General features: G+C 46.3%; 1 protein-coding gene across 6 annotated transcripts in view; it reads right to left on the minus strand.

Moving 5' to 3' along the window:
- Positions 1 to 6,865: 6,865 nt before the first annotated feature.
- Positions 6,866 to 27,571, minus strand: part of eya1 (EYA transcriptional coactivator and phosphatase 1) — an 80,581-nt gene continuing 59,875 nt past the window's right edge. For all 6 annotated transcript variants that reach the window (XM_080417128.1, XM_080417124.1, XM_080417127.1 and 3 more), the window contains 7 exons: positions 26,473 to 26,562; positions 14,752 to 14,810; positions 14,415 to 14,575; positions 13,955 to 14,069; positions 13,409 to 13,530; positions 12,172 to 12,272; positions 6,866 to 9,365 (listed from right to left, as the gene is read on the minus strand). In XM_080417128.1, coding sequence (XP_080273254.1) covers positions 9,285 to 9,365; positions 12,172 to 12,272; positions 13,409 to 13,530; positions 13,955 to 14,069; positions 14,415 to 14,575; positions 14,752 to 14,810; positions 26,473 to 26,562 — 729 coding nt within the window. In that variant the 3' untranslated portion in view covers positions 6,866 to 9,284. The remainder of the gene's footprint in view (positions 9,366 to 12,171; positions 12,273 to 13,408; positions 13,531 to 13,954; positions 14,070 to 14,414; positions 14,576 to 14,751; positions 14,811 to 26,472; positions 26,563 to 27,571) is intronic.

Consider the following 27,571-nt stretch of genomic DNA (forward strand, 5'->3'; position numbering starts at 1 on the left):
CACCGCGTTTGTTTACACTCTCCCAGAGCCTTTTTAGCATTTTCTGGGCCCGGCCCAGGACTTGGCGAGGTTCCACGCTGCTGATTGCCATATTCCCAGACCAGAAATGTCACTTACCACTTTGCTTTCCTTCATCCGCCAGTTAAACCCTTTGTAATCCCCCAGAAGAGTGGAGTCACCCAGGATATAGAATATTTTGTCCTGTCCCAGTGGCTCCTCGCCTTGCCTTGCCTTGCCCCCCCCCCCCCCCCCACGGCCCCCCCCTCCCCCACGGCCCCCCCCTCCCCCAGACACTGGGAGAGCAAAGGAGCCATTTCAGCCAACTGGAACAGGACATTAACATTCCTACCAGGGCAGGGTTGTGCGGTGGAGAGACAGAGAGACCATAGGAGAGACCCAGAGAGAGCGAGAGAGAGAGAGAGAGAGAGAGGGGGGAGATGGCGAAAACAACCTTCTGCTCAATGTGCTAAGTTGTATGTGTCTAATACCTGGAGTGACTGACCATAATATGGTCCATCCAGGTACAGACAGACACTCCAGGTATAACTGTCTGTATGCCTGGAGTGATTGTCTGAATACCTGGAGCGTTTGTCTAATTAATACCTGGAGTGTCTGTCTATATACCTGGTTTGTCCTTATAATGGAGTATCTAATACCTGGAATTCTGTGCTGTGTTGTGTTGTGATACAGCAGTAGCATGTCTAAGAATCAGTTGTTCTCTTTTATACAGCGACACCAAAGTACATTCACAACTGGGAGCTGCCCAGTGCCACATTGGTACCACCACAGTTTTACACTTATTTTCCACAGTTGAGGGTGAACTCAACTGTATACGTCGTTTAGGGAAAGGAGAGAGTTTCTCCTTCACTCTACCCTACCCATATTTTCCCTAAAGTGATATAGATTTGAATCACAAAAACAGGTCAACTGAATCCTCTTGAATGGCAAAAAGGGGGGGAAAGAAAAGAAAACAATGTTTTCAATGAGACCCAAAATTCTGCCCTCATAAATGTGTTTTGATGATTATATTCAGGTTTTCCTCACCATCATTAATTTTCAGCTCTTGCTGGTTCAGTTTGCAGATTGTCAACGATGGATATATTTGAGAGCTGGATACTGTATTGTAGGTGGTCTTTTACTTCTGGCCATTAAATTGAATCTTTCTTGCAAACTTGAAATTGCTTCAAAGTTATTTTGGGAAAGAAAATAAGAAAAAAAGAAAGATTAATCTTCTCTAGAGTATATTTCAGGACAAGAACAAAGTACTGTAGAAAACTTTCAAGGACCGGCGGAAAAAAAATCTAGTATGTAAAAAAAAGTGTGTTTTGCTTTAGCTAGAAAACTTATAGCCCACCAACGACACACAGTTCTGACATTTCTTCAAAAAATTGGAGACGAGAGAAAAAGAAAGAAAAAACTAACCCATGACTTATCGAGGGAAAACAAGCCAAGGTGGGACGCGGGGCTGTTTTATTAACCGGACGACATTGAGTTTAATAAACTGGCCGAGGGGCTCCTTGTGGTGCCAGCAGAGAGGCAGCTTGGCCCCAGTCCGAGACCTAACGGGAGAGAGCTGGCCCAATTAACACCAGAGAGGGAGGTCCTTGGTCCTCACACACACACACACACACACACACACACACACACACACACACACACACACACACACACACACACACACACACACACACACACACACACACACACACACACACACACACACACACAAACATGTGTGCATGCATACAGACATACATGTACACAAGTGCACACACACCCATGCGTATATGTGGACACTCACACACGTGTGCATGCAGGGAGGTCTGAAGGGGCCACAACAGTCAAATGAACCCGTTGGGACCCAATAGCTCACGACTCGAAGCAAGGTAAGGCTAAGTCATGCTTGCGGCTGTCACACGTGCGTGTGTGCGCGCGCGCACACACACGCGCACACACGCACACACGCACGCGCACACACACACACACACACACACACACACACACACACACACACACACACACACACACACACACACACACACACACACCAAACAAGGTCTCAGCCTGCCATATAAATCTCTGCCACTCACCTTCGGATGAAGTGGTGCGGTGGGCCCAGTAAATATGAAGGTGTGTGTGTGTGTGTGTGTGTGTGTGTGTGTGTGTGTGTGTGTGTGTGTGTGTGTGTGTGTGTGTGTGTGTGTGTGTGTGTGTGTGTGTGTGTGTGTGTGTGACCACAGATGCAGGTGGAGCGTTAGTGGTTGGGATGGAGTCAGAGACAGTAAGAGGCACCATGAATGTCAGCATCACCTCCAGAGTGTTGGCTAAGGCCATGACTCAGTCATTCTGAACCTGGGATCAGTGTTGCCAGATTTTGCGAGAGAAACAAGCAGACAGGTCTATGTAAACATGCCCAAAATAAGCAACTAAAGCAGGTCAGTCAAACTTGATTGTCTATGTTGTTTTAGAGCAGTGGTTCTCAAACTTCTTCATGGCCACAGACCCCCATATGAAAATATTTTGTGCCAGCTGGGACCCCCATATAAGATCTGTGTTGTTAAAATGTTTAACAAATATAAAAAATGTAATGAATTTAAATTCATAATAAGCAGACTTGGCAACACTGCTTGGGATTGGTTGGTGGGCAGAGTGAGCAGAACATCAAAGTTTGTCTGTATTGCTTACTAGGGCTGCAACTATCGTTTATTTTCTAAGTGATGACAATGTTTTTTTTTCGAATAATCAAATATTTGAGAAGTATGTTTTTAAATATAATCGAATACTTCAATTGCTTACTAAACTCCATTTCCTGCTCATCTGCACTGTATAAATCATGTTTTTTGGGGGTGAGAGACGTTTCTGATGAAATGTCAAAACCACAATCTGACCTGGAAGACATTTGATTGAGTGACGTGTGAGTCTTAAATGACAACGTGCTTCTGCTTTGAAACAGCGGCATGATGAAAGACATCTACAGTACCACACCTACCACTGTTCCTCCTGCCTACATACTTGATTAAAACAGCATGTTGTTTGTCAATACTTTCACATACCGGTGTGGTGAGAACTCAAATGAACCCAGACCCTAACATGATGCGACACCAAACAATGACCCGACAAGGACTGACTGGGGGAACGACTAATATACACATGAGGGCTGATTGCACATGAGATACAGCTGGGGAACAAAGAACCATGAAAACTAGGACAAGGACATAACACATAGAAACACAAGACCTAGATAAGACAGGCAGTGTTGTGAGTCTGTGACTGTGACGAATGCAACTCAAACTGGTCACATTAAACACAGCTTATGATGCTCCTCTACACAACAGTCTAGCCGATAATGCTGCCCTTGTGTGTGCATGTGTGTGTGTGTGTGTGTGTGTGTGTGTGTGTGTGCGTGCGTGCGTGAGTGAGTGAGAGAGTGTATCTATGTGCATGCGCATGTGTGTGCGTATGTGTGTGTCAGTGTGTGTCTGTGTGTGTGTGTGTGTGTGTGTGCGTGCGTGCGTGCGTGCGTGCGTGCGTGCGTGCGTGCGTGCGTGCGTGTGTGTGCGTGCGTGTGTGCGCCCACACACGCATGTGTATGTTGCAAACCCTCAGTAACCTTTACTAAGTCGCACCCAACCGACACACTGCTGCATTAACCAAATGGCTCGGCTCAGGACAAATCCTTCTGGGACCAATGACATACAGCAACGACACGTGACGATCTCACACAGACACAGTCTAACCCCACCTGGGGGGATGCTGTGCCCACGTGGGACAGACATAGCTCAGGTCGCTCTGCCACTCTGACGTGCCACTCCTGATTCCTGGCTGACGTCCGTGTGGTATCCACAGTTTCCTGATGCTCAGCTGTCCCTGCCCCCTTCTGCCTGTCAAATCCCAGTAACTGAGAAATAAACAAACGGTAAACAAAGGGCCCAGTTTAGCATCAGCGCCCGCCACAGCGTGACAACAGGTCTCTGGTTCACCCGCTTCCCCCTGCCAGGGGTAAATGAGTACGCGGGGGGGAGGGCAGACCCGACGCACCGGCGGAGAGAAGCACTCCTTCGTCTTTAGAAAACCACTAGAAGGAGGAGCTGCAATCACTGACAATGGGTTTGTCTATCCCGCCCCGAGACAAACAGCATTATCAAAGCCAGGAATAAGGGAAAAGACAGACAGGCTGTAATAAACCTACAGAGTTTCGTTCTGGCTCTGAGATTGGGCAACGAGTCCTCGCCGCTCAGCTCGGAGCCAGAGGGCAGCTTTCCCCTGCCTTGCGTCTCATTCTCCCTTTATGTTTCTCTACCGTCTCGATCTGTGGACATCTGCTCGCTACAGAGACAAATTCCCCTAACTTGAGACACATTAGCCATCTAGAAGGGAACACAGGCCTATTAATAGGCTTCCTGCTCGTAAAAAGAGCTGTGGCAGATCAGGTTTTTTTGAGGGGTGGGGGGAGTTTGATACGTATGTAATACAATATTAGTTCAATTGTGATGCACCGTCAGAGGCCCCCTCTATGTAAATCTGCATGAAATCACTGTCTGGGCAAGGTCGTAAATCACCGATGGCGTTGTTTATTATCGCAGGACACTTTTATGGGGAGAGGGCGCTTTGCTGGGACGTCCCAGGGAGGAATGCCCCAACAGGAGACCGGCTAGGTAATGTCCCCATTTATTTTTAGGGGAGGTGGTGGGAGTTCAGAGGGGATCAGGACACAAGAGAATCAACACAGTCACTGTAAAGCTCTGATTAAAGCTTGGGAATGATCACATCTCCCAAAGGCAGTCACACAACATGTATGCTGACCAGCCCGTGGTTCTACAAAACATATCGATAAACAGGACACAGAAAATATAGCTTGTAACGTGGAAAAAATTTAAAAATAAAAACTGAAAGGTGCGAGTAGATGTTTTCGAGGTAGGTGAACAACAGCCCACTTGTGCGTCTCCGTGCTGTTTAAAGCCAAAGCAAAGCAGACAGAATCTCGCTCTTATTTTCATTTCCTTCTTGTCTCAGGAGTCAGTCAGAGATGGAGTGGCTTGCCTACAAGCCCTGACACCCACTTTCTCTTTCACAAACTGAGGAATACGTCTGGTCTGGTCTGGTCTGGTCTGGTCTGGTCTGGTCTGGTCTGGTCGTGTCTGAGCCCAGAGTCGGACGCTCATGCCAAGTCTCAGAGCATAGGGAAAACTTATCAAAGAGAACAAACCTCCATTCTCTGCCTCGGAGTGGGTTCACTCCTCCTGGGGAGAGACAGCCAGTCAGAACCTCAGACACTCTTTAGTCTTTCAGCTGTTCGGAAGTGGGAAAAGTACATTAGAGGTCATTGCGCTGTTACATTCCGGTGGTAGCAGCCCAATGGCTTTGTCCAGAGGCCCTGGCAGACACACAAATCTCTCCTTGGCCATCACTCTGACTCCATCTGAAAACATAATTGATTTGGATATTAAATAGGCCGCGCGGCTCTAAATAAAATTCCACGCATGCTTAATTCTCCTACGTGGTTTTGGACGTTGGGCCCGTTTCTCTCCTGTCCAGGCTAGTGTTACACGCTGGACTGTCTTAGCTTTGACCGCCTCATAAAATCAGCCTCATAAATATTTTTCATGTGTTATTTAAACTAACTCTGCTCACAATGACTTGAGGTAGTTTGATGCTGTCAGAGTTCTCAGAGGCTCACGCAGACATCGACTATGTCGACTAAGAAAATAAGAGCTATTTTAAGTGTTGTTCTGGCCTTGAATTTGCTTCATTAACTGCAAGAATGTATGATTAATAAAATCTTCTGGCAAGGAAAACTCACCATTGTCTCAAAGGAATGAATGAAAAGTCATCATATCTGCAGGACACTGTTAACAGAAAATAAAGCTTGTAACGGAAACACAACCATATCATAAAAGAAGGTGTCCCTCAAGTTGTCTTTTGAAATGGCGATATAAGCATGTCTGCAATTCAGGAATAGCGATTATCGCTATTTGTACCGGTATTGTACAGCAGCAATAGTGTGGATTTATGACATGTGATTAAAGTGTGTGGGTGTGTGGTGTTGTTTGGTCTAGACTTATGTCAGCTCTAGTTTCTAGTTGCTTCCTGGACAGGATTAGTGGCTGGTAACGGCCACATCACTCCTGGACAGATGACCAAATGGGAGCCAAAAAAACGGACACACACACACACACGCCCATGCACATGTGTGCATGGGCTCCTGGGCTGACCAATCGATCAGAACTTGCACACGGGCATTAACCATTGGCATATGAAGAGAGTGACGAAGTTAATTTTTCACTTTTCCCAAATTGAAGCCGTTTATTAGCGGTTTTGTGAACGGTCCTCGAGGGCTATGGGATCTGCAGTCAATATGGTTGCGGTCCCATGGAAATGGCAGCATGAACTAGTGTGTATATGTAAAGTATAGAGTATATAGTGAATAGAGAAACTTTCCCTTTCCCAATATGGTAGGGTAGGGGTTCAGAGTGTTGCTCAAGGACATTTTTGACCCGATGCCGGGAGGAGCAAGGATCGAACCAGGAGCAACTACCGGTGTCCATACATAAATATATATTTATTCTAACTAAAGTAGAGTACTTTCACCACATCTCTGCCCCACAGTGACAGCATGTAGTTTAAGAAAGTGTGGTTTTAATACATAAACAGAGACATCAATCTGTAACATTAGAGATATTTTTGTGTTCAGCACACATTAATCTTTCTTCCACAAATAACTAACTAGACATAAACCGCATATGGAAATGCTATCAGGGTTTCTATCTCCACATTACAATAAATAGGATTCTGAATAAACCATTACGTGGTTCGAGTCATTATGCAAGGCAATTCCAAACAACAGAAAAGCAGAAAACTCAGCGCGTAACAGTTCACAAATCAATTTTTATTAATTTAAACACAATCAAATAATATTGTCAAAAACATCTGTACACAACCTTTTGCAGACACAACAATCTTTTTTTTTTTTGCATTTCACAATGAGGCCCATGTAGTGTAAAGTATTTTCCAGTTTGCATTTATGATTGCAACATAATAAAAAAAGCGTGCTGTATGAATCTATAAAACATTTCCTCTATTTACCTACCATTACCTTGACCTAGCAGCAATATGTAGACCCCTCCCCCCCAGAGTAAAGGGGGAAGAGAAGTTGTTTTGAGAAGAGCAAGATCACAAAATGTGGTGAGAGGGCGTCTGCCAGGGGAGAGAGAGGGATTCTAAATTGACATGTACAGGACGACAGTGAACATGTGCAGAGGAGGGAAAAATTAGAAACACAATGAGCTCGGTTTCCGTTTAAGAAAATTCACAGTCGAAAGCACATGTACTGTCGTCTTCTCGAACCCTTTTTAAGTTAGTGGCTTTCCTCTCGGTATATTCAAGAGCTAAGTACGGTTTCCCCATCCACAGTTCCAGAAGCACTATGAAAGGGCTTCACAGATTTCAACTGCAGCCATTTTCATTTCAAAGTGGGACAAAGAACACATTTTTTCAAAGTCAAAATAAAAACACTACTTCATACAAAATTATGTTTGCTGTACAAGAGTTTCATTATAGCGCTTGTATAAAAGATAATAAACCTATGTAAGCTTGTTTTTTTCTTTTCTTCTTGAAAACTGAACTTCCTAAATGTATCCAAATTGTCATTAAAATGGCTCTAAGGAGGCATGAGAAAGTGAATTCAATGCCACTTCAGAAACCCTTATCAAGTTATATGGTATAACGATTATGTTTGCTTCCAAATACATGGGGTTAGGGCTGCAAGCTGGTGAAATGCCATAGGGACACAAGTTCTGAGCTACCTTTCCAAATAAGTAAAAACAAAAAACAACACTTATTCCCCTTTGAGATATGAACCTAAACAAGAAATTGCAGTGCAGGAGACCCGCTGCCTTATATACTGTAAAGGTGAGTGAAATCATCTATTTTGCTGTGAGGAAGAGTCTGAAGGAGAAACAGTGAATAAAATGAAATGATCATTGACACTTGACATCCATGCGATTGGTCTTGACAAAACGATTTATCACAAAAATTCCCCATTATCTACATGTGTTTCTTTAATGAACAAAACCTTGAACATGTCAACACTTTCAGTTGTCGCACAAGACTTGTGTGCCATGGGATGCCTTTATTTTGTCTCTCTCTCTCTCTTTTTTACTTCAATGAAAAAGCATTGCAACCTTTCAAGAGCATGTACCTAAATGAATATAGGAAGGAATAGTCCAGTGATTACAAATTTACACACACAAAAAGATTTCCTCTGTACACGATTGTCTCAGCATTGTAAATAAAGTTTCTTAATTTCTTAAATTATTAGAAAAAACCCTTTTTTTCTTGTTTCTTCCATAAACGTCTTCCTCTCTGCGCAGTGGAAATCAAAAGTACTTTTGTTAACGTGGAAAAAAAGGCACAAGTCTTTTCGTCGTCATCGAGGTACCTTCTCTGTGACACAGCGGCCACTCGCAAAGTCTCCGTTCATAAATAACAAAGGTACAGGACTCCCCGGGCCAACGGTCCCCCTCTGTCCTTCTGTCTGTCCCACGACAGAGGGGACATCGCGAAAGACTGACCGAAAAACAGGCAGCAGGGAGAAGCAACACAAATACATGGGCAGAGGAGGAAAAAAAGGAAAGGTACTCAGAGTGGGAGAGAGAGAGAGAGAGAGAAAGAGATAGAGGAGAGAGAGAGAGAGAAGACAGAGAAATGTCACCACCAGTAGTTGTGGGCCGGCAGGTTTAGCGCAGCTGAATTGCGAGGCAAGGCGATTGTGAGGTGAGGCGAAGGCTGTCAGTAGCTTCGCTCTCCTCACAGGTGTGAACCTTGACAAATGTCCCGGGCACACAGATGGGGGGGGGGGGGGGTGTGTGGGTGGAGGAGGACGGGGTGGGGGGTCCGTAAAACACTTTGACGGCTTCAGAAAGCAGCCGATTCACAGTAACCAGGGCAGGCAGCTGCAGAGCCGTAAATTTACTTCTCCTTCGCTTCCACGAAAAAAAAGACAAAAAAAAAGAAAAAAAAGTTTAGGGTTAAGACGAATTGTGACCGTGTGTCAGCAAGTTGACCGTGTCACTCAGCCTCTCTCTCTCTTTCTCTCTCTCTCTCTTTCTCATCCCCCCCCCCCACTCCATTCTTCTCTTCTTTTCTTCCTGTGTAGTGGAACCCAGACAGGAGGTGACACGGGGGGCTGCAGGGGTCTGCTGCGGGCGTGGGATGGAGCTAGAGGTTGCCGGGTGTGCTGGAGCGGAGAGCAGGGTGGTGGTGGTGGTGGTGGTGGTGCTGCAGTGCTACAAGTACTCTAGGTCTAGGGCATGGTGCAGGGCCATGAGGTCTGAATGGCTGGAGATCCTCCAGAAGGGCATGTTGTGCTAAAGGGAGGAGAACAGGACTTAGCACCTCTATAAAGTCAACATGATGTAGTAGAATCATAGTCATTAGTCAAATACTATATTTATGAAAAAAAGAAGGGGAAGAAAATATATTTACGACTTGCTTTTCTGACACAGTTTTGTTTGCACTTAGCTGGCACTACTAAGAAGATTTAACATTTTCCATGTAATAAATATTGCAGGTACATTTTATCATTGTATATTGCAAAACCCTGAGTCTCAATAACCACTTAAACCCTATATACTTAGTTGACCGGGTTCCCCCAGGGCTCTACACTAGATCCACTAGTATTTCCCACTACACCTACAGTAATCTCTTTGCCGAATGTTCTCCCCAGATTAGGGACACTATAGGATTCAAGTGGTTAAATAAACAGTCAAGATTTCACAGTGTATACACTATGCACGCCCAAGAGAGCTTACTTATCTAACAGCCAAGCACGCTTGTCAAACAGTCCACACATACAGTACAGTTCTAGCTCGCTAACTAATCGTCTCCCACAGCCGAGTTAAAAGAAATAGCTGTCCTCAACCCCCTGAAAGAGGCCTGAAGCAGCCTGTCCAACAGAGCCTTCTGAGTGAACAGTTTGGGACATGAGCTGTTGTTCCCAAGCAGAGGCAGGGAGAGAAACCTGAGTCGTGGAGAATGAAAGGGGCTTGTCAGGTAGAGAGAGTCCTCAGCCCCTCAGTGTGTGTGTGTGTGTGTGTGTGTGTGTGTGTGTGTGTGTGTGTGTGTGTGTGTGTGTGTGTGTGTGTGTGTGTGTGTGTGTGTGTGTGTGTGTGTGTGTGTGTGTGTGTGTGTGTGTGTGTGTGTGTGTGTGTGTGTGTGTGAGAGAGACCATTACCCTCCCCTTATCAAAGGCATGGCCTCTCCCAGGCATATGTTCCGCTTAGGAGAGCCTGCACTGACCCTTAAAAAGCTCTTTGCTTTTTGTTTTGTAAATTGTCTTTGCTTTTAAGTTTAAAAGCTAGAGATGTTATCTCCACCTCTGCCTCTTCTCTCGTCTCCTCTCCCTGGCAGAGGTAATAACTGGAGGCAGAATTGTTTCAGGGAATTGCGGATTTCTTTTTTCTTTCTTTTTTTGTGTGTGTGTGTGTGTTCTGGATAAGGGTGGAGGGCCGAGAGGCTGGGGGACTTTTTTTGTTGTTGTTGTTTTTGTAGTTCCATGCAGTGTCACGCGTCTTGATACGTAGCCTACTGACAGCTGAAATGTGTGTGTTCTTTCACGTCCCTCTGTGTGATGTTGACACAGAAACCTTTTACCTCATGGCGTGTCATGGGACTCACACCGCTCACAGGTGGGGAAGAAAACCCCAAAACTAAACAAAATCCTTCCATCAATGTCACACTCCAGCAAGTCCAGACTGTGAGCAAAAATATTAACATCTTTTATATTTCTACCATGATCCCTTAACCACTTAAACCCTACATACTTTGTGGAACGGGGTCCACCAGGGGTCTGTCCTGGGCCCCCTACTTTTTCCCTCCACACCAAATCTCTTCACCAAAATGACTGATCTACAAGCTCAGCATTTTCACCAAATGCTCGCCTAATTAAGACATGCCCAGAACAGCGATGCGAGGGTTCATGTGGTTAAAGACCGTATTCGGCATGCCGTGCTAGCCTTTCATGATAAAATAACGATCTGGTTTTGGTTTTACACCTCTACCTCTGATTATTCCTCCATCTCTTCCCCGTGCATCTACACTACAGTGTTTACTGAGAAACAGGTGAAGAGATTGCTGGCGGGCGTTTCAAAGGGGAAACTCCACGTCTCTTGGCCCTGACAGCGCGGTTCACCCCAGCCGTCAGTGAAATATGCTCAGACACCACTGATTAATTAGCTAATGAATATTTTTTGCTTGCGTGTGGCTTTGCACGCGGTGTTTGGTTTACATCCAGAGTTTGGCAGAAAGGCTGAATACACAATTTTTGGCAGGAGGCAACAGGTAACATAAATCTTCTGAGAAGGTAAGGGGAGGGAGGTGTGTGTGTGTGTGTGTGTGCGTGTGCGTGTGTGTCAGGATCCAGCATCGAGATTGCAAGTTCCCCTGTCGTCTTTCCGGAAAAGGCAAAAATATTTTTTTGCGTCCGATCTCTCACTAACAAGCTCGTCACTGCAGTAAAAATATTCTAATTTCATCAACAAGGATTTAAGCCCTCTTCAATGCGTGCTCTATTTACGGCGTGCCTCGAAACATGCCTGAAAGGGGCCTGTCTAGCGTTACACATACAGTATTCACGCTTGCCCAGGGCACCCGGGCAGGAATATGTAATTATGCCATCTCTCCCCTCCCCTGCTCTGTAAACCTGAGCTGCTGGAGGAGGAGGAGGGCTGATTACATACTGCAGGCTTTCTCCCTTGTACTCGGACGGCCCATGAGAGGATAAACGGATGAAAGTAAAGAAAGGAGGAGGAGGAGGAGAGCTGGAGCGGCCCCACTCCTTTCCTTTTTTGCAAAGGTATGGCAGGTATGTTTTGTGTTCTCTCCAAGCGTTCACAGTGAACTCCTGACCTCACAGAAACCCCAATCAAAGGTCTGTACTTCCTGCCTTCACTCATATCTCTACACGATGAAAGTCTTAAGTGTAAATTTAACTCAAAGAGTGTAAAAACGGATATAAAGAGATTTTTTTTACTGCGTTTGTCATACTGTATGTACAAATGTATTTATATTAGTTCTGTGAAAATTAACCTGTGTGATTAATTTGTATTTTGTAATTGTTTTGACGGCCCTAGTTTATATACAGTAGCAATGATACCACATCTAAACACCTCTTACCTTTTTTGAGCCTTGCTCCTCTTCCACGCCGTCTCCCACGACCACGTAAACAACTTTCCTCCCGAACCTTTGAATTACTCTCTCAAAACAGCTCTCCTTGCCTGCGGAGGGGACAGCACATGCAGGGGGGCATTAGCAAGAGTTTAGCGCACATGTAAACAACACACACACGCACACGCACACACACACACACACACACACACACACACACACACACACACACACACACACACACACACACACACACACACACACACACACACACGTACGTCAAGTACAGCAAGCAGAGGCACATGGAAACGGGAGAGCCCCTTTAAAAACACCACGCGCTACAAAATAGGCCAAAGTGTAAACAGTTTGGGCTCGGCGAGGGGGACGTGATAAGATCAGCCTCCAGATAAAGGCAGCCTGAAAAGCATTAAGTGTGTCCTCCTCCCCGAACCTGGGACAAAATGGACTTAAAGCGGCTAAATCAGCCTGGCATGCTACAGGGCCCGCACAGAGGGACCAGGAGGCTTAGCGCTCCCAAGGTTTCCCCCTAAGCTACGCTCCCCTCCTAACCCGCGATGCCCCCCCCCCCCTCCCGCCACCCCCCCCCCCCTTTAAAATGGTGCAGGGGCGGGCGAAGCTCCATGTTTATTTTGCATTCGAAACAGTGAAAAAGGGGGCTAGGATTGGAGGGGAGTGACGGTGGTGTGTGTGTGTGTGTGTGGGGGGGGGGGGGGGGGGGGGGCTGTGGAATGACATAAATGTGCAGAAGTGGTTTCATATGCAGAGAATGAGAGAGAGAGAGAGATTGTGAGAGAAAGAGAGAGAGAGAGAGAGAGAGAGAGAGAGAGAGAGAGAGAGAGAGAGAGAGAGAGAGAGAGAGAGAGAGAGAGAGAGAGAGAGAGAGAGAGAGAGAGAGAGAGAGAGGCCAGGGAGGGAGGCCCTGCGCTCAGGCCCGGATCCAGGAAAATAATCCCAGGCTGATTAGGCCTCTTCCTTAGCAGGGAGAACATCAACCCTCTCCAGTGTCCCCATCTCCCTGCACGTCCACGCCTCTGCCCCATCACACTGACAGCACAGCAAGTATCACTGTTTACACACATGATGCCAGCGTACACTGTACCAACTGTGACGTGATAAGACACCAGCCCGGCCACAGAGAGGACAAACATGTAAACACAGACCTATTCCCAAACGGGCAACGGCAAATCTGATATTGCGGGGATGCTGCGAAGAAAGGGGTACTTACCTATTTTGGTTGCACTATAAATATTCTCAATGGGAAAGACTATGCCCAGGCCGTAGAGTAGAACCTTAGCCAGGGCAGGGATGAGCTGCGTGGTGGTCACCAAGATATTCACACAGTTTGACCTGCAAGTGAGAGGAGAGGAGAGGGGGTTGACATCACTCTATATCACTCAGAGGGAGGATCCAAAGAAAAACACAGAATGCAACAAATTAGAGACACTGCCATTTATCAATAAATGGCTCGTGAAGCAGCGAGCTGTCCCGCCATGAGAGATCTGATCTTAAATGTTTTACGCCAGGCTCTCTTATCCAGCTTATCTCATAAAATCAGAGACAAATATTGCGTTTGCTTGGGTGCATTTTCTTTGAGTGGATCAGGAGCACAGAGTTGACATATTTACACCATATGCTGTTTATATATACACACAGTAAAATCTGGATCCTTACAGGTCCATCTTTACACTCTCAGAGTTAAGTGAACACTCCGGATTTTACTGTGCATGTGCGGTATGGGACTGGGTACAATTTTCCTCGGCGAAGTTCCTACCTTGAGTGGATTAATGTTAGTGCTTTCAATGCCAGTGTTAACCAGGAGTCCGTCAAGGCTTCAATTTCTGCTCGTAATTGCAGCCAGGCTTCTCTTTTGGCCGGGCCCAGCAGACCTGAAATGCAGGGCAACGTTGTTTGGTTTGGACCAGCCCTCCAAATACCATCGAAAATTTCCAAAATTTACCCTGACCAAGTGCTGTGGCATGTGTGCTTTTAAAATCACGCACACATGCAAACACGCACCCACAAGCGCACACACCCACCCACACGCGCACACACCCACCCACCCACCCACCCACCCACGCACACACACACGCACACGCACACACACACACACACACACACACACACACACACACACACACACACACACACAATGCGGGCATGTACTGTAGATGTCTGCACCCGCTTTTCCACTCAGCATTGGTTGAGCGGGACGGTTTACTGAGGGGGATTACCTCCAACGTTATTTTTGTAGGTGGTGTAGATTTCTTTTACTCGTCTATAGCGGAATGCCAGCTTTCTCATCCAGTCCACACCTCCCCTCACTCCAGTGGCCAGGCACAGGTTGGCGCTGGTCGCTGCCGCGTGGAAGCCGTCAGATCCAAAGTTATACGTACTGGTGGTGGTGGGGGAGGGCGGGGCGAGAGAAAGAGAGAGAGAGCGAGAGAGAGAGAGAAAGTGAGATATCCAGTTAGCATAAACATATAGCACAAGCCACCTCAACGCTGACGCTAGCAATAACAAGCAGTGTTCTCCGATGTTCCCAGAATCGATGAGGAGTTGAGTTTGTACCTTAGATCCTGGCCATTGTCATCTGAGGACACGTCGTCGATATGGACCTGGTCACATTCCTGGAAAACACACACACACACACACGCACGCACACACACACACACACACACACACACACACACACACACACACACACACACACACACACACACACACACACACACACACACACACACACACACACACACACACACACACACACACACACACACACACACACACACACACACACACACACACACACAGAGAGAAACTTTAGAAATATGTCTCTTTACAATATTATTAAATATGGGCTAACAGTTATTATTGGGGAGATACGGGACATTCCCCTCTTCCTCTTTTAAACATTTGTGGGAAAAGAAAAAAAAACTCAGGAAATTGTGCCCTGGCTGGACACCTCAATCTTTATCCCCCCCACCCCTCTCTCTCTCTCTCTCTCTCTCTCTCTCTCTCTCTCTCTCTCTCCTTCCATCCATCTTTTAAATCAACCCTCCACCCGTTTCCTCCCCTGAGCCCCCACCTGCTCTATCCTAACAAAAATAAACCTCATCATTGCTGCGGTTGGACCCGCAGCCCAACTAAGCTTCCACCACTAGGGGGGTCTCAAGACATGCACATCTCCAGACACAACCAATTAAGCCCCGATTCCACAGGCTCTAGACATTCAATGGGTTGGCATTTGATTAGCTATGTCTAGTGAGTAGAGTTATACACACACAGTACTGTACAGTATAAGTGGCTATGTGGAGACGAGTTGAACAAAGAGATCGCCTTGGCATTCTTGGGTTATGTGCGTGCATGCGTGTGCATCCGAGTGCATGTGTGTGTGTGTGTGTGCATGGCCATGTGCTTGTGTGTGTGTGTTCGTGTGTGTGTGTGTGTGTGTGTGTGTGTGTGTGTGTGTGTGTGTGTGTGTGTGTGTGTGACACACACACATGCACACATGTGTACTGGCTGCTTTTGGAGAGGTAGATGGCTTCTGCAGTTCTGCACTGATTCCACCGGTACACAGTAACACAATCCAGACTTTCTGGTAAATGTAACCTACTAGAAAAATTGAACCTGATGCTAACCGCCAATGAAATTATGACCTCTGATTGCTGCTGCGCCACACACCAACACAGCCCCGGGGCCAGCCAGCCAGAGAGAGGGAGAGAGAGAGAGAGAGAGCGAAAGAGAGAGAGAGAGAGAGAGTGAGTGCGCAGAGAAAGCAGACTGAAAATCTGTTATTAGTTTTCCATTTATAGGAGAGGTCTAGTACCTCCCCCTTCCTCGCTTCTCTCCACCCCCTCTCAGCCAGCTCTTGTGAGGGAGCCCTGCCTCTGCATTCAGATCAACACATTTCACATTGGGCCAGGGGAGAAGCGGGCTAGCTCACAGCAAGTTGGATATAGCCAGTTGGCCTACATGTGGCCAAAAGGATTGAGAGTAGCCCTGTAAAGAGTCATGGTGTTCCTAACGAATATGAAGGCAACGCTCAAGTTGGTTTTTATTAGCCTCAATCTAAAATGGACGGCAGAGCTTTCTTTTGATCATTACCCAAAAACTGCTCTTTTAGAGGATTTTTCAGTATGGCTGTCTAAGTTCTAAGTAGTTGAATAACTGGAAGTTACTATATTATTAAACAATTTCAGATGGAAGATGAAACTTGAGCGAAAGAATTCCGGAATGAAACGGCATGAAAAAGCCTTCTTTGCTTTTTAATTAACTTTTATCCGGCTGTTAAGACACCCAAACACAGAAAGGACTTCCTTGTTTTAAGTCAATCTCGCTCCGGCCAAAATGCTGACGTTATTGCATTCCTCCCTAATGCTAGAGCAGGGGTAAGGGTAAGGGCTTTAGACTGTAAACCTTTTTTATTTTACTGGTTCCCCTCTGAACAAATTTTTCATCTCCCTGGATTTGTGGGGAAAGGGGAACGGGTGGGGGACGCGGGGAGGCGAAGTGAGGAGAAACTCAAACCAGCTGTTCTTTAACAGAATTAAAATCTTGACCCCCAACCCCTGTTCTAATGCAGCCATTCTCTCGCCAAGCCTCTCCCAGCAAGCTCCGAGATCCAAAGAGGAAAAGACTTTGACCCCCTGACCCCCTCCTCTCCCCTCCCCTCCTCTCCCTAGCTCCAGCACACCGATAAGGGGAGGAGGGGTGGAGGGGGGGTAGAGAGGTGGATATGGGGGTGGGAGAGGGGGAGTCCAAATGTGACCTCACATGGAGTAAGCTCTGAGCCCCTGCGTTCCAGGAGATAGACTGCCAATTGGAGACATGGTGGTGCAGGCGGGGGCCTCCCAACTCTGTTTGCCTAATCTCTTTCCAAACGGTTCTTTAATAGTCCATCAGACCACCAATTTGCCCCAAACCACTGAATCTAAGGATTTGCGCCCACCAAATAGAGATCTTAAGTGAAATTATACTGTCGTGTCGTAGAAATGTGCACGTTATTTAAAAAAAAAACAAAGCAGATCAAACACATCTTAGCCTCAAAACGAAACTACGGCACACACAAAATAAAATAAGGGTGTGTTTAATTCCTTAATTAGTGGAGGCACGTCTGTTTGTTCAAGAAAACTGAAAACAGCACCCTGGGTTCAGTACCTAATAAAGCCTCCATTCAGGGACTCATTCTGGTGCAAGTGAGTGGAATGCATCTATTATCTACCAATTACCTGGAGATGTATTAGACACAATCAGCCAACTGCAAAAGCCCCTGGCACCCCTTTGACTATGGCACAGTCCTATTAGGCTCCGCTCAATTGGTACTTTGCTGCCTAATTGTATGCTGTCCTTCGGTACCTTGTTAGACAACAATGGCCCGTCATCTTTGCACTAGCCGCGCAATGTGTGCTCCTTTCAATGTTTGACAGCCAGGTTGGACTAAAACAGATATCTGAGAACTAATATTATTCAGAATGTTAATTAGGGAGCTATTTTGAATGCCAGACCCCGAAACTCAAACATGACCCGACACGCATAAAAGTGTCTCAGTAATTAAGTCTAATTGATGTTATTATCATAACTGCTGCCTGAGCATGAATGATTTTTCATGGACTTGCCCAAATCCACAAAGCTAATAAACAATACAAAACCTCAATGAATGTACAATGAGTAGAAACACACAAAAGCCTCTCACAGGGGTAAAAACACAAGGGCTTTAGGTTCAAATCACCCAGCTGCTGTTTTCTACAATGAATGTGCGTGTGTGTGTGTGTGTGTGTGTGTGTGTGTGTGTGTGTGTGTGTGTGTGTGTGTGTGTGTGTGTGTGTGTGTGTGTGTGTGTGTGTGTGTGTGTGTGTGTGTGTGGGTGTGTGTGTGTGTGTGTGCGCGTGTGCGTGCATGTGTGTGTGCGTGTGAGTGTGAGCCCCTTACCCTGTCATCTGTGCTGTGTTTACATAGCCTTTTAATTCGGAGGATATTACGACACTCAATTAACAGTTGTGTTTTGAGGCCCTGGACCCCCAGGAAGAGGTTTTGGAAGGGGGGGGGGGGGTCGGAAGAATGTGCAGCCCTCTGACAATTACTGCTCCCAGCTGGGGCTGGCATAAACCTCTGCACTGGCTCACTGGGAGGACTGGGATAAAGCTAATGGAGGAGGTGGCTGTGGCTAATGTCTTACAGTAACCCTCACACAAACTTGTTAGGAGCTGCTTCTGAAGGCCTCGTAAACACCGTGGAAGCTAACGACTACGGATGCCGCAGCTTAAGGCCAATTAAGTACAGTAGTGTAGTCCGATAGCACTGAATGTAAAGAAAGGGAAGGTAGCTGACGTTATACCGTAGACCAGTGGTTCCCAAACGGTGTGCCCTGAGACAAGACCAGGTGTGCCTGGGGATTTTTTGACAACCACATTATTATTGCAATATTTTACTAACTATACAAAAAAGTACTTTTTAATTTCAATTTTCATTACAGAAACAAATGATATACCCTTAAGCAAATTTTAACCACTTTAAAACTGGCATCCCTGTTCTGGCCATGGGGGCAGTGTGGACAAAAACCACGTGTGAGCGATAGGCGGGTATTTTAAATGTAATTTTTCTTTTTGTCACATATTTTCAAGAATAACAATAATAGCCGATTGACGGGTTGTGTGAGCTTGTAGGTCGGCTCTGTTCGCTATGAATTCAGGTGTGTCTTGAGATTTTGACTTGACCATTGGTGTGTGTTGGGCACAAAACGTTTGAAAACCACTGGTGTAGAACAATGAGAGACTCACTGGAAGAAAGCAGTGGATGCAAAGGATGGAAAAATGCTGTTAAAGACACTGACTATGCAGTTATGTTAGACTGGATGGAAAGAAAGGCGGCTGGGAGTGAACGCCACTCACTGACTCACTGGAAGACTCACATGACAGACAGACATGTTCTCTGGATTTAATAACAGGGTGGGGCCATTTAAATGCTCCGACACCTTTTTGTTCTCCAGCTATACAGTTATGATGGATGGTACAGTAAGTAACTGCGTAGAGAGCGCAGTGCAAGATGGAATACAAATAATCAAGGTAAGAATAAAGTAACTGACTGGCGGACGATCTTCAAAGAGATTTGCAATGAGAATTAACATCTCATGGTTCCTATTGCGTCCCTACTACTTCGAGAGATGAATGCTTCATATAAATAGCACATCATTCCTTTTATACACCCGTGACAGTTGAATGACAAGCTCCCAACTTGGTGGCACATTGTGGGGCAATTTGAGAAATTCCAGGAACTTTTTTGAACTTCTCTTTTCCATTGAATCCCCCGGCTCTCCCCTCACCAAGCAAACAGTGGTCTCCGTAAAAAACCTACAATCACCACTAACTCACACCAGATGTTCCTACTGTACGGAGGAGTGAAGACCCTCCACCAGAATCCATTGCAATTACTCCTTATGCAAACACTTTGTCTTTCTGTTAAATTCATCAGTGAACCCCCCCCCCCCCCCACACACACACACACACACACCAGCCTCTTTTCTCTAAGTTCATTAAACCGTCAAACAGTCCTTGTCCTCAATAGGAGAGAGAAACAAAGCAGCGCAATGAAAGACAGGAGGCTACTGTGCGCAACGAACAGACCCGACTTGAAGAGGAAACCCAACAAACAGAAAATAAACATTTCAATTCACCCTGGATCTTTCTCTACCATTCTTTCTCTCTCTTTCTCTCTTGCTCGCGCGCGCTGCGCTCTCTGTGCATCTTTCCCCATGTCCGCTGAAACCTTTTCATTTGAGGGGAAGCTATCAGAGCCTTCTTTGTTCCTCTGGCATCTGTCGTTAAGCAATCAGCGATGACGGCCTGAGTCTTCCTGTAGCCCTGGGAAGGGCTCAGAGTGGTGACTTCAACACTCAGAGACAGAGGGAGGGAGGGAGGGGGGGAGGCTGTGTGTAAAAAGGGCTTGCTTGCTCAGCAACGTGTATTACCAAAACATACTATAAAATGACTTTGCAGGATAACTGAACCTTGAGCCCCGCTGCTGCCACGGGAGTCCAAGAGACAGTCATTTATCATCTCGCCTCTCTCTCTCTGTCCCTCTCTCATCTTCTCCACAGGTGAAGTGAGCTCTGTGTGTGTGTGTGTGTGTGTGTGTGTGTGTGTGTGTGTGTGTGTGGGGGTGTGTGCGCGTGTGTGTGGTGGACAAAAACCGCAGTGTGAGCGATAACAGCCATCATCAGAGCATTCCTTGTGGCCCTACAAGCTAATTCCATGTGAAAAAGACTCATCCATGGTTCGCAGGTTCTCAATACTGCCCCTCGGACTGGCAGAGCCTGTCGCCCTCCCGCCCCGACCAACCCCCGTGGTCTGTGTGACCCCCAGCAACTTCCCTCCCTGTTCCCACCACAGGTACGCCTGTCTCTGGGGGGGGGGGTTTGGGGGAGGGGGGCGAGGTGAGGAGGAGAGGAGGGTGATTACCTGGGTCAACCACAGGATGTGGTGAACAAAGGGGGAGTCTCTTCGAACCCACTTCATTCCAATCCACAAATCTGTGCTTGAACAGTCACGGAATTCAAACAGCGGCGCTAAACAAAGCACAGGTATATAGCGGAGCCCATGCTGGTTTTTACACAAATTCACACGATGGGGGTGGGGGTGGGGGGCGGGGCAGGGTGGCGTTGGAAGGACGGACGGACAAAGGAGGGAGGGATACATGTATAGCATGGGAGAGAAAGTGTTCCGATTCAGACATTTGCAGAGGTCTATATCACAGAGTGCTTCGCTAAGCTTTTTGGATATAACTGAGAAGGCTCAACGTAGGTAGTCAGTGAAAAAGTATGAATTGGTTATAAATGATGGATGAACTGCCTCTCGCTGAAAACTATTTTGCAAACTATTTTCTGGCACTGGAGCCCCAAACCAAACCTCAAGGAGAGCAGCATTAAGTACGATATCAAATCTCAAACATTTCAGCATTTTTCCCCACTCAACAAACCTATAGCCGTACACTAACTATTTCTGCCGAGCGAGTCGTTTTGTCTAGACAAATCCCACAAGTGTCTGGTGGTTTTTTCCCCTCTACAACGAGCAGCCACACACCGCACAGGTGCTGTGTCTTCTAGTGTTTACCTCTTTAATACAGGACAAGAAATCTATTCTGAAAATGCCATCGTTTGTCATCACGCAGTTAGAAAGGTTATATTTTCCATCTAACCTCAACCCCCATTGGTGCTGCATGGGATCTGCTGTGCTAGGCTGGGGGTTAGTGCTGGTGAGGGATAGGGAGGGGGCTGTTGAGAGAGGACAGACAGGCGGGCTTTGAAAACCTCCACTTTCTCTCTTTAGTCTTTCCTGCCGCCTCAGGGACTTGACGGGCTAATGTCGAGCAGCATGGCAGAACTGCTGCACCGCCGGGCCAGGCGGACGAATGAAGCATGGAAAATAGCCACATCAATCCATGTAGATTTACAGTAACCCCTGTGACAGAAATATAACAAATATTCCCTCGGTCTTCCTGAGGCTGTTTCCTTTTTTTTTTTTTTTTTTTGCAACAGTAATTAAAGATAACAATGCTGAACTCAAGACAGTAAATTGCAGATATTGCAAGAAATCTCAGTGGTGCTGTTTGTCATTTAATAGAAAAAATAAGTCAAAATGATACATATATATATACGGCATATATATATCCACACAATGGCCATGTGAATTGATTTAATACCTGACTGATATGACTTATATGAAAAATTATACAACCTAACTGGCACCATGTCACACATATAACTCTTCTAAAAAACCACCAACACAACACTGGAAATGCTAAATAAAGCTTAACAAGCTTATTGGAACGGCAAGGGGCTGCAGCTTGACATTCTGTAGCGGGATGTAAAAACAACAGAACGCCTCCACGCTAAGGGACTCTGGAGGGCCATTCCAGCAGCGAGCTAAATGTAACTGCGCGTTTCATAGCATCTCTCATTAACAGGCAGCCCCTGGGTGAGAGTGACAGAGGAGGTTTCAACCCCATGACTGCAGGCTGGGGCCTATAAAAGCCAGCCAGTTCGCAGTGTCACGGGGTTGGCTCCACACAGGTACTGCATGTGTATGTGTGTGCATGTGTATGTGTGTGCATTATATGTGCGTGCGTGTGTGCGTGTGTGCGCGCACGCGCACGCGTGTGTGTGTGTGTGTGAGAGAGAAAGAAAGAAAGAAAAGCATTGAAGAGACTGAGAGAATATTTGTGTCTGAATTGTATGTAGCTAAACATACTGGGAGCATGTGTGAGACTGTGCATCGTGCAGGCGGTATCGGTGGACTAATTTGAAATGTTCCCACCTTCAGAGGCCTCTTTCTCTCTCTCTCTCTCTCTCACTTTCTCCCTCTCTACCTCTACTCTCTCTCTCACTCCGTCCCTCTACTCTCTCTCTCTCTCTCTCTCACTCCCTCAGCCAACTCTCTCTCTCTCTCTCCCCCTGCGAGTGGTTTGCCCCCTTGCCCTTTATCCTCCAGACAGGGAGGGTTGTTTTCTCACCCAGGGACTGGGGGGTGTGCGGTGGGGTGCAGGGGGCAGAGGAATAGCCCTCGTACCCCACTGAGAGGGGAGCACGGGAGGGGGGGGGGGGCTCGGCCAGTTCAAGAAAGGGGCCCCTGGTTCCCACATAGCGGCTTGGCGCGGGCGGGGCAGCGCACCTACAGTAAACTCACACCCCGTGTCACAGCAGAGCTGTCAGGCTTCACGGTGAGCCCTCTCTCTCAGAGGGCTTCATTATGCACATCACGCCAAACCGTCAATTAGCTCCACCTTCAACCCCTATGTGTCACTTCAAATAAATAAGCCCCTCAGAGAAACATAAACGATAGCCAATGAATAATAAAATGCACTGCAATAAATGTTTCCAACAGATGGACCTGTGTGGAAGCAGAATGAGGCTGGACGTGTATCATTTTTATTGAATGACAAATCCAAGTTTATCATTTATCTCCACTGAGAGAACTTTTTTAATTATTGGGCCGCATTGCAGGGGTTCGCTATTGGAGCACATGCATGTGGCCAATTCAAAAGTTATCAAGATTTTGGAATTTATATAACATATCTGATTGTATACGTATGTATTTCCTACGCAAAGACAAAGAAATGTAACTTCTTCTATCAGGGCAAATTAATACAGTGGACGTCGAATCGATACGGATCATATTGCCCTCAATTACTTTCGTAATACATCCTTCTTGCGGGAGAGCATTTTTTGATGATAAAAACAGATTGTACTGTACATACAATACTACACCTCTCCTGTACAGTCTTATCTGAGACACTGAGTGCCAAATGGGTTGTGTGGGAGCGATCAATAGCCTGGCTTCTGCTTTCCCCTGCATTGTGAGTGGGCAGAGAGGAAGCAGTCTATTGGGGCGGTGCAGTGTTTCCATGGCCCACCTTCACCAAGTATCTAACGTTTAACGCGGAGTGGAAGAAGAAAGAGAGAGGTGATATGAAAAGAGAGAGCGCGAGAGAGAGGTAGACAGAGAGAGAAGGGTAGACAGTGCACACGAGAAAGAGAGGTAGACAGCGAGTGAGAGAGAGAGAGAGAGAGAGAGAGAGAGAGAGAGAGAGAGAGAGAGAGGGGTGAAACTGATCCCTGTTGACCCCTTCGGCATGCCCTCTTTCTTTTTATGACTTTCCTCTGAATCGTCACTCACCAGCTCTATCAACACGGTCCAACCTCCATTCACTCGCACATTCACGCGCGTGGGTATGCTAACCCCGGTATAACTAGCATTCTAGCATTCTTTCTGGCATAGCCAGGCGGAGCACAATCAATATATCCGGCTGATGGTGATGTTTAGAGATCCTGTAAACAACAGTAGCAGCAGTGTGTTTTCAATTGTTTGGTCTGGATCAATTTAACTAGAAAATCACCCAGTCACCATAGAAGCAAATGAGTCAAGGATACCTCCTCCACCACCACCATAGCCAAGTTGTAAAGAAGTAAGGGCCTGTATTTTATGCACTTTTTTTTAATGCTTCTGCAACGGTTGGTGGAACAACAGAGTGCTAAGACCTCCATGGCAATATTCACACAACGCTAGGCCACTAACACTGCACCTGTGTTTCTGCACAGCCTCTGGGGTGTCCCTTTATGGCTTTAGACTAAATTAGATGGACCATATGCATTTCTGCACATGCTTAAATACATAACTGCTGCTGGCCTTGGTATTTATAGTTTGGACTCTATTTAGCCCTATCTGAGATGGAGGACTGTAAATCAGCCAAAAGGAAACACAACTGGTCAGGCTTCGCTGAGAAGTAACACTTAACACTCACACACTAGCCCAGCGCGGCTAAATAGGTGGGATCAATATGGCCGCATAGGGCCTGGCCTGTCCCTCATCCTCTGCACACAGTGATATTTCATGACAATTGCGGTGACTTTTGCAGAAGGATCTTTACATTGGACATTATAAAAGCATTCTTGCTGCAGACCGCAGATATGCTATTTTAGTCCGCAAGCTATTCTAGTTTAGGCTGGAGGAGGGAAAAAAATGTGCCAGGCTTTTAAGTGTCAAAACGAAATGTAATGATTCCGTTACTGAGATAGAGCAGAAGAAGAAAACTATGCATCACACGTTCAAATAATTTTATAAGCAGTCTGAGCTGCCAATTCATCTGCGAACGGTTTCATCACACATGAAAAGAAATCAAAACACGGGACAGATGTTGAGCAAAACCACATTTAAGCGTTGTCACAAACTGCCATTTTTTCAAATGATTGGGGCACGTCTATTAAATAAAGTGCAGCCACACTGGATTCAACATGGCCATAGCATAAGGAAATATTTAACCAGCCAATTGCAGCCAATTAACTTTGATCACGATGACTGCGTTTGGAATCTCTCAGTCACTCGTCTGTCTGCGGCAGCACAAACATTTTCTTTCTCTTTCTCCCTTCCACTCTCTCTCTCTCTTGTATTTTTTTTTTCTCAGTTTCTCCTCCTCCTTGGCGGCTTTGCTTCATGTGAAGCAGCAGCAACATGGTGGTGACTAATGAGACTTGGCAGACCGGCCGCAGCTCTCTTCACACTTAAGTATCAAACAAAACATTTCCTCTCCTGCGAGGTCAGTCTAAAGCAGGACACAGAGGGAAAGCACTGGGTCAGTGGGATCACATTCACCGAGAGACGGGGGGATAGAGAGAGAGAGAGAGAGAGACAGAGAGAGAAACAGAAAGAAAGAGAGAGAGAGAGTCAGGGAGAGGAGGGAGGGAGGGTCGGGAGTAGAGGAGCAGGGGGAGAAAGAGTGTGAGAGGGAAATTGAGCGGGAGGGGGGGATTGAGAGGTAGACCGAAAGAGAGAGAGAGTGACAGTGACAGTGAGTGACAGAAAGAGAGAGAAGTTAAATGGAGTGAAAGGGAGTGTTAGTGGTTTGCTTATCGTTTCAATGTGTAAGCGTCTAGCAACATAATGTGTGTGTATGAGTTCACGGGCACGCGCATGTGACATCCGCTGTACGTCTGCACAGTACAGTATGTGTTCAAAAAGGCACAGCCTCTCTTAGACGCCTCAGGACCCCTACTGGTTTGGCCCCCACCCCCCAGGTGGAGCAGACACTCATCCAGACACGAGGCCTCCAACTACCTTGCCCCCCCCCCCCCCCTCTCTACAGTCTACAGTACCTCCACTTTAACCCCCGATCTCTCTATCCCCGAGTCCCCGGGGGCAGATTTTACACTAACTGTACATGAATCAGGGGGTTCAGAGAGGCTCGGTGGTGGGTGATTTCATGCCGTGACTGAAGAGTCTGCGCTGAAGGCGGACAGACAACGACACTGGAGCACACAGCACGACACACAGACAGACGGGACGGGCGCAGAAACACTAGAGCCTGACAAATTGCCGCTAGCCGCTATGGGAGCGAGTGGGTGGGGGGCTGGCGACCCTGACAGCACATGTAAAATTCATAGTATCCCTTGGGCTCCGAGGTAATACTTCACCACTATGGGACTGGTAACTGAGAAATGGGCTCCCCGCTATGAAACGGTTGTTGCTGCTTAAAGCTAAAACTTTAATGGGGGTGGGGCGGGGTCATCCTTATGTAATGTATACAGTCCTGTTTTGACTTAATCTACTAGCCCGGGACTGGGGGCCTTAAATATTACAGGAAAAGAAACCTTGTGACCAGGAATATCATCGCAGGTTGTTGGGAATGCACTAGTCCACAAGAAAATAAATGGCGGTTTGGTGAGCTTGGGAAAACATGACGAGAGAAGGTGCTCGCATCCCCCCCAAACACACACACAAACGAAAATAGTCAAGCACGCACCTCTAGGTCATTGAAGAATAAATGTGTGTCTGCCAAATTGAAGATCATCTCCTCCATCCTCAGTCCTAATGATACAGACGTGGGCGGATCCTGGAAAAAACAGAGAAAACTATGATTATCACAGGAAATAACAGAATGTCATTTCTATCTAGCTTGCATGTGCTGTATTGTTGTTCTATTTTTCAGTCATAGTAATACAGTACATTATGGCCTGATCTTTACTTCTCGTCTCGCACCAAAATATCAGCTCTAAAAGCTCACAATGCCTTGCAGCACTACATGCTGTGAGCTTGTAGATCAGATATTTCCAGTGCAAGACAACTAAGCATAAATCAGGCATAAGTGCTCATAGTCACAGTGATGTCACTCAATTAACAACACTTTTACACTTTAGGAATTCTCTTAAATTCCTCGGCGCGCTGCTGCCATAAAGAAGACATTAGGGGAGACTTGAAAGTAAGTTGTTTATGACGACCAAGTGGGGCCAGAATAGTCATCAGAAATGCCCCCAGACTTTAATGAAAGCAGTAAAAGCGTGACTCTTCCAAAGCAGGGTGATCAATTTAGAAGAGTCAGGGTCACGGCTTAATCGTAAATAGCCCGTTCTCTGCATACTTGTGTTGATGCATCATCCAACTGCTCCCTAGGTGAGGTTGAGAGAAACTAATTCACCCGCACCCACCCATCCCTACCCCTTTAAGTTTCCCAGGAACATCAGCAGCCACTTTGAGGCATTCCCCTAATATGATTTGGTAAGTAATTTCAACACCCCTGAAATTTCTAAACGCAATTTATTCCCAGCCTAAATGAATATTGATGATGTCCTGCATTCAGGCATAGTTTTTTTTTAAATCCAGATTTTTTTCTCTGTCGGTAATGTGATATGTACTGTAATGCTGATATGGCCGGGCTGGTCTGTAAGATAATACGTGGAGAAGAGTGAACTACACTTTAAATAGTTAATGAACCTGTGACAATGTGTACTTTTTCCCTTTAAAAAGAAAAAAAGAGTCAGTGAGTATGCACATCCCCAGACAGATACACTAGAATGTCTTCATGTGTGAAGAAATAGATCTTATGCCATACATTAGTAAATAAC

This window comes from Gymnoscopelus braueri (genome assembly GCF_963280865.1).
Source record: "Gymnoscopelus braueri genome assembly, chromosome: 21".
Lineage (NCBI taxonomy): Eukaryota > Metazoa > Chordata > Actinopteri > Myctophiformes > Myctophidae > Gymnoscopelus > Gymnoscopelus braueri.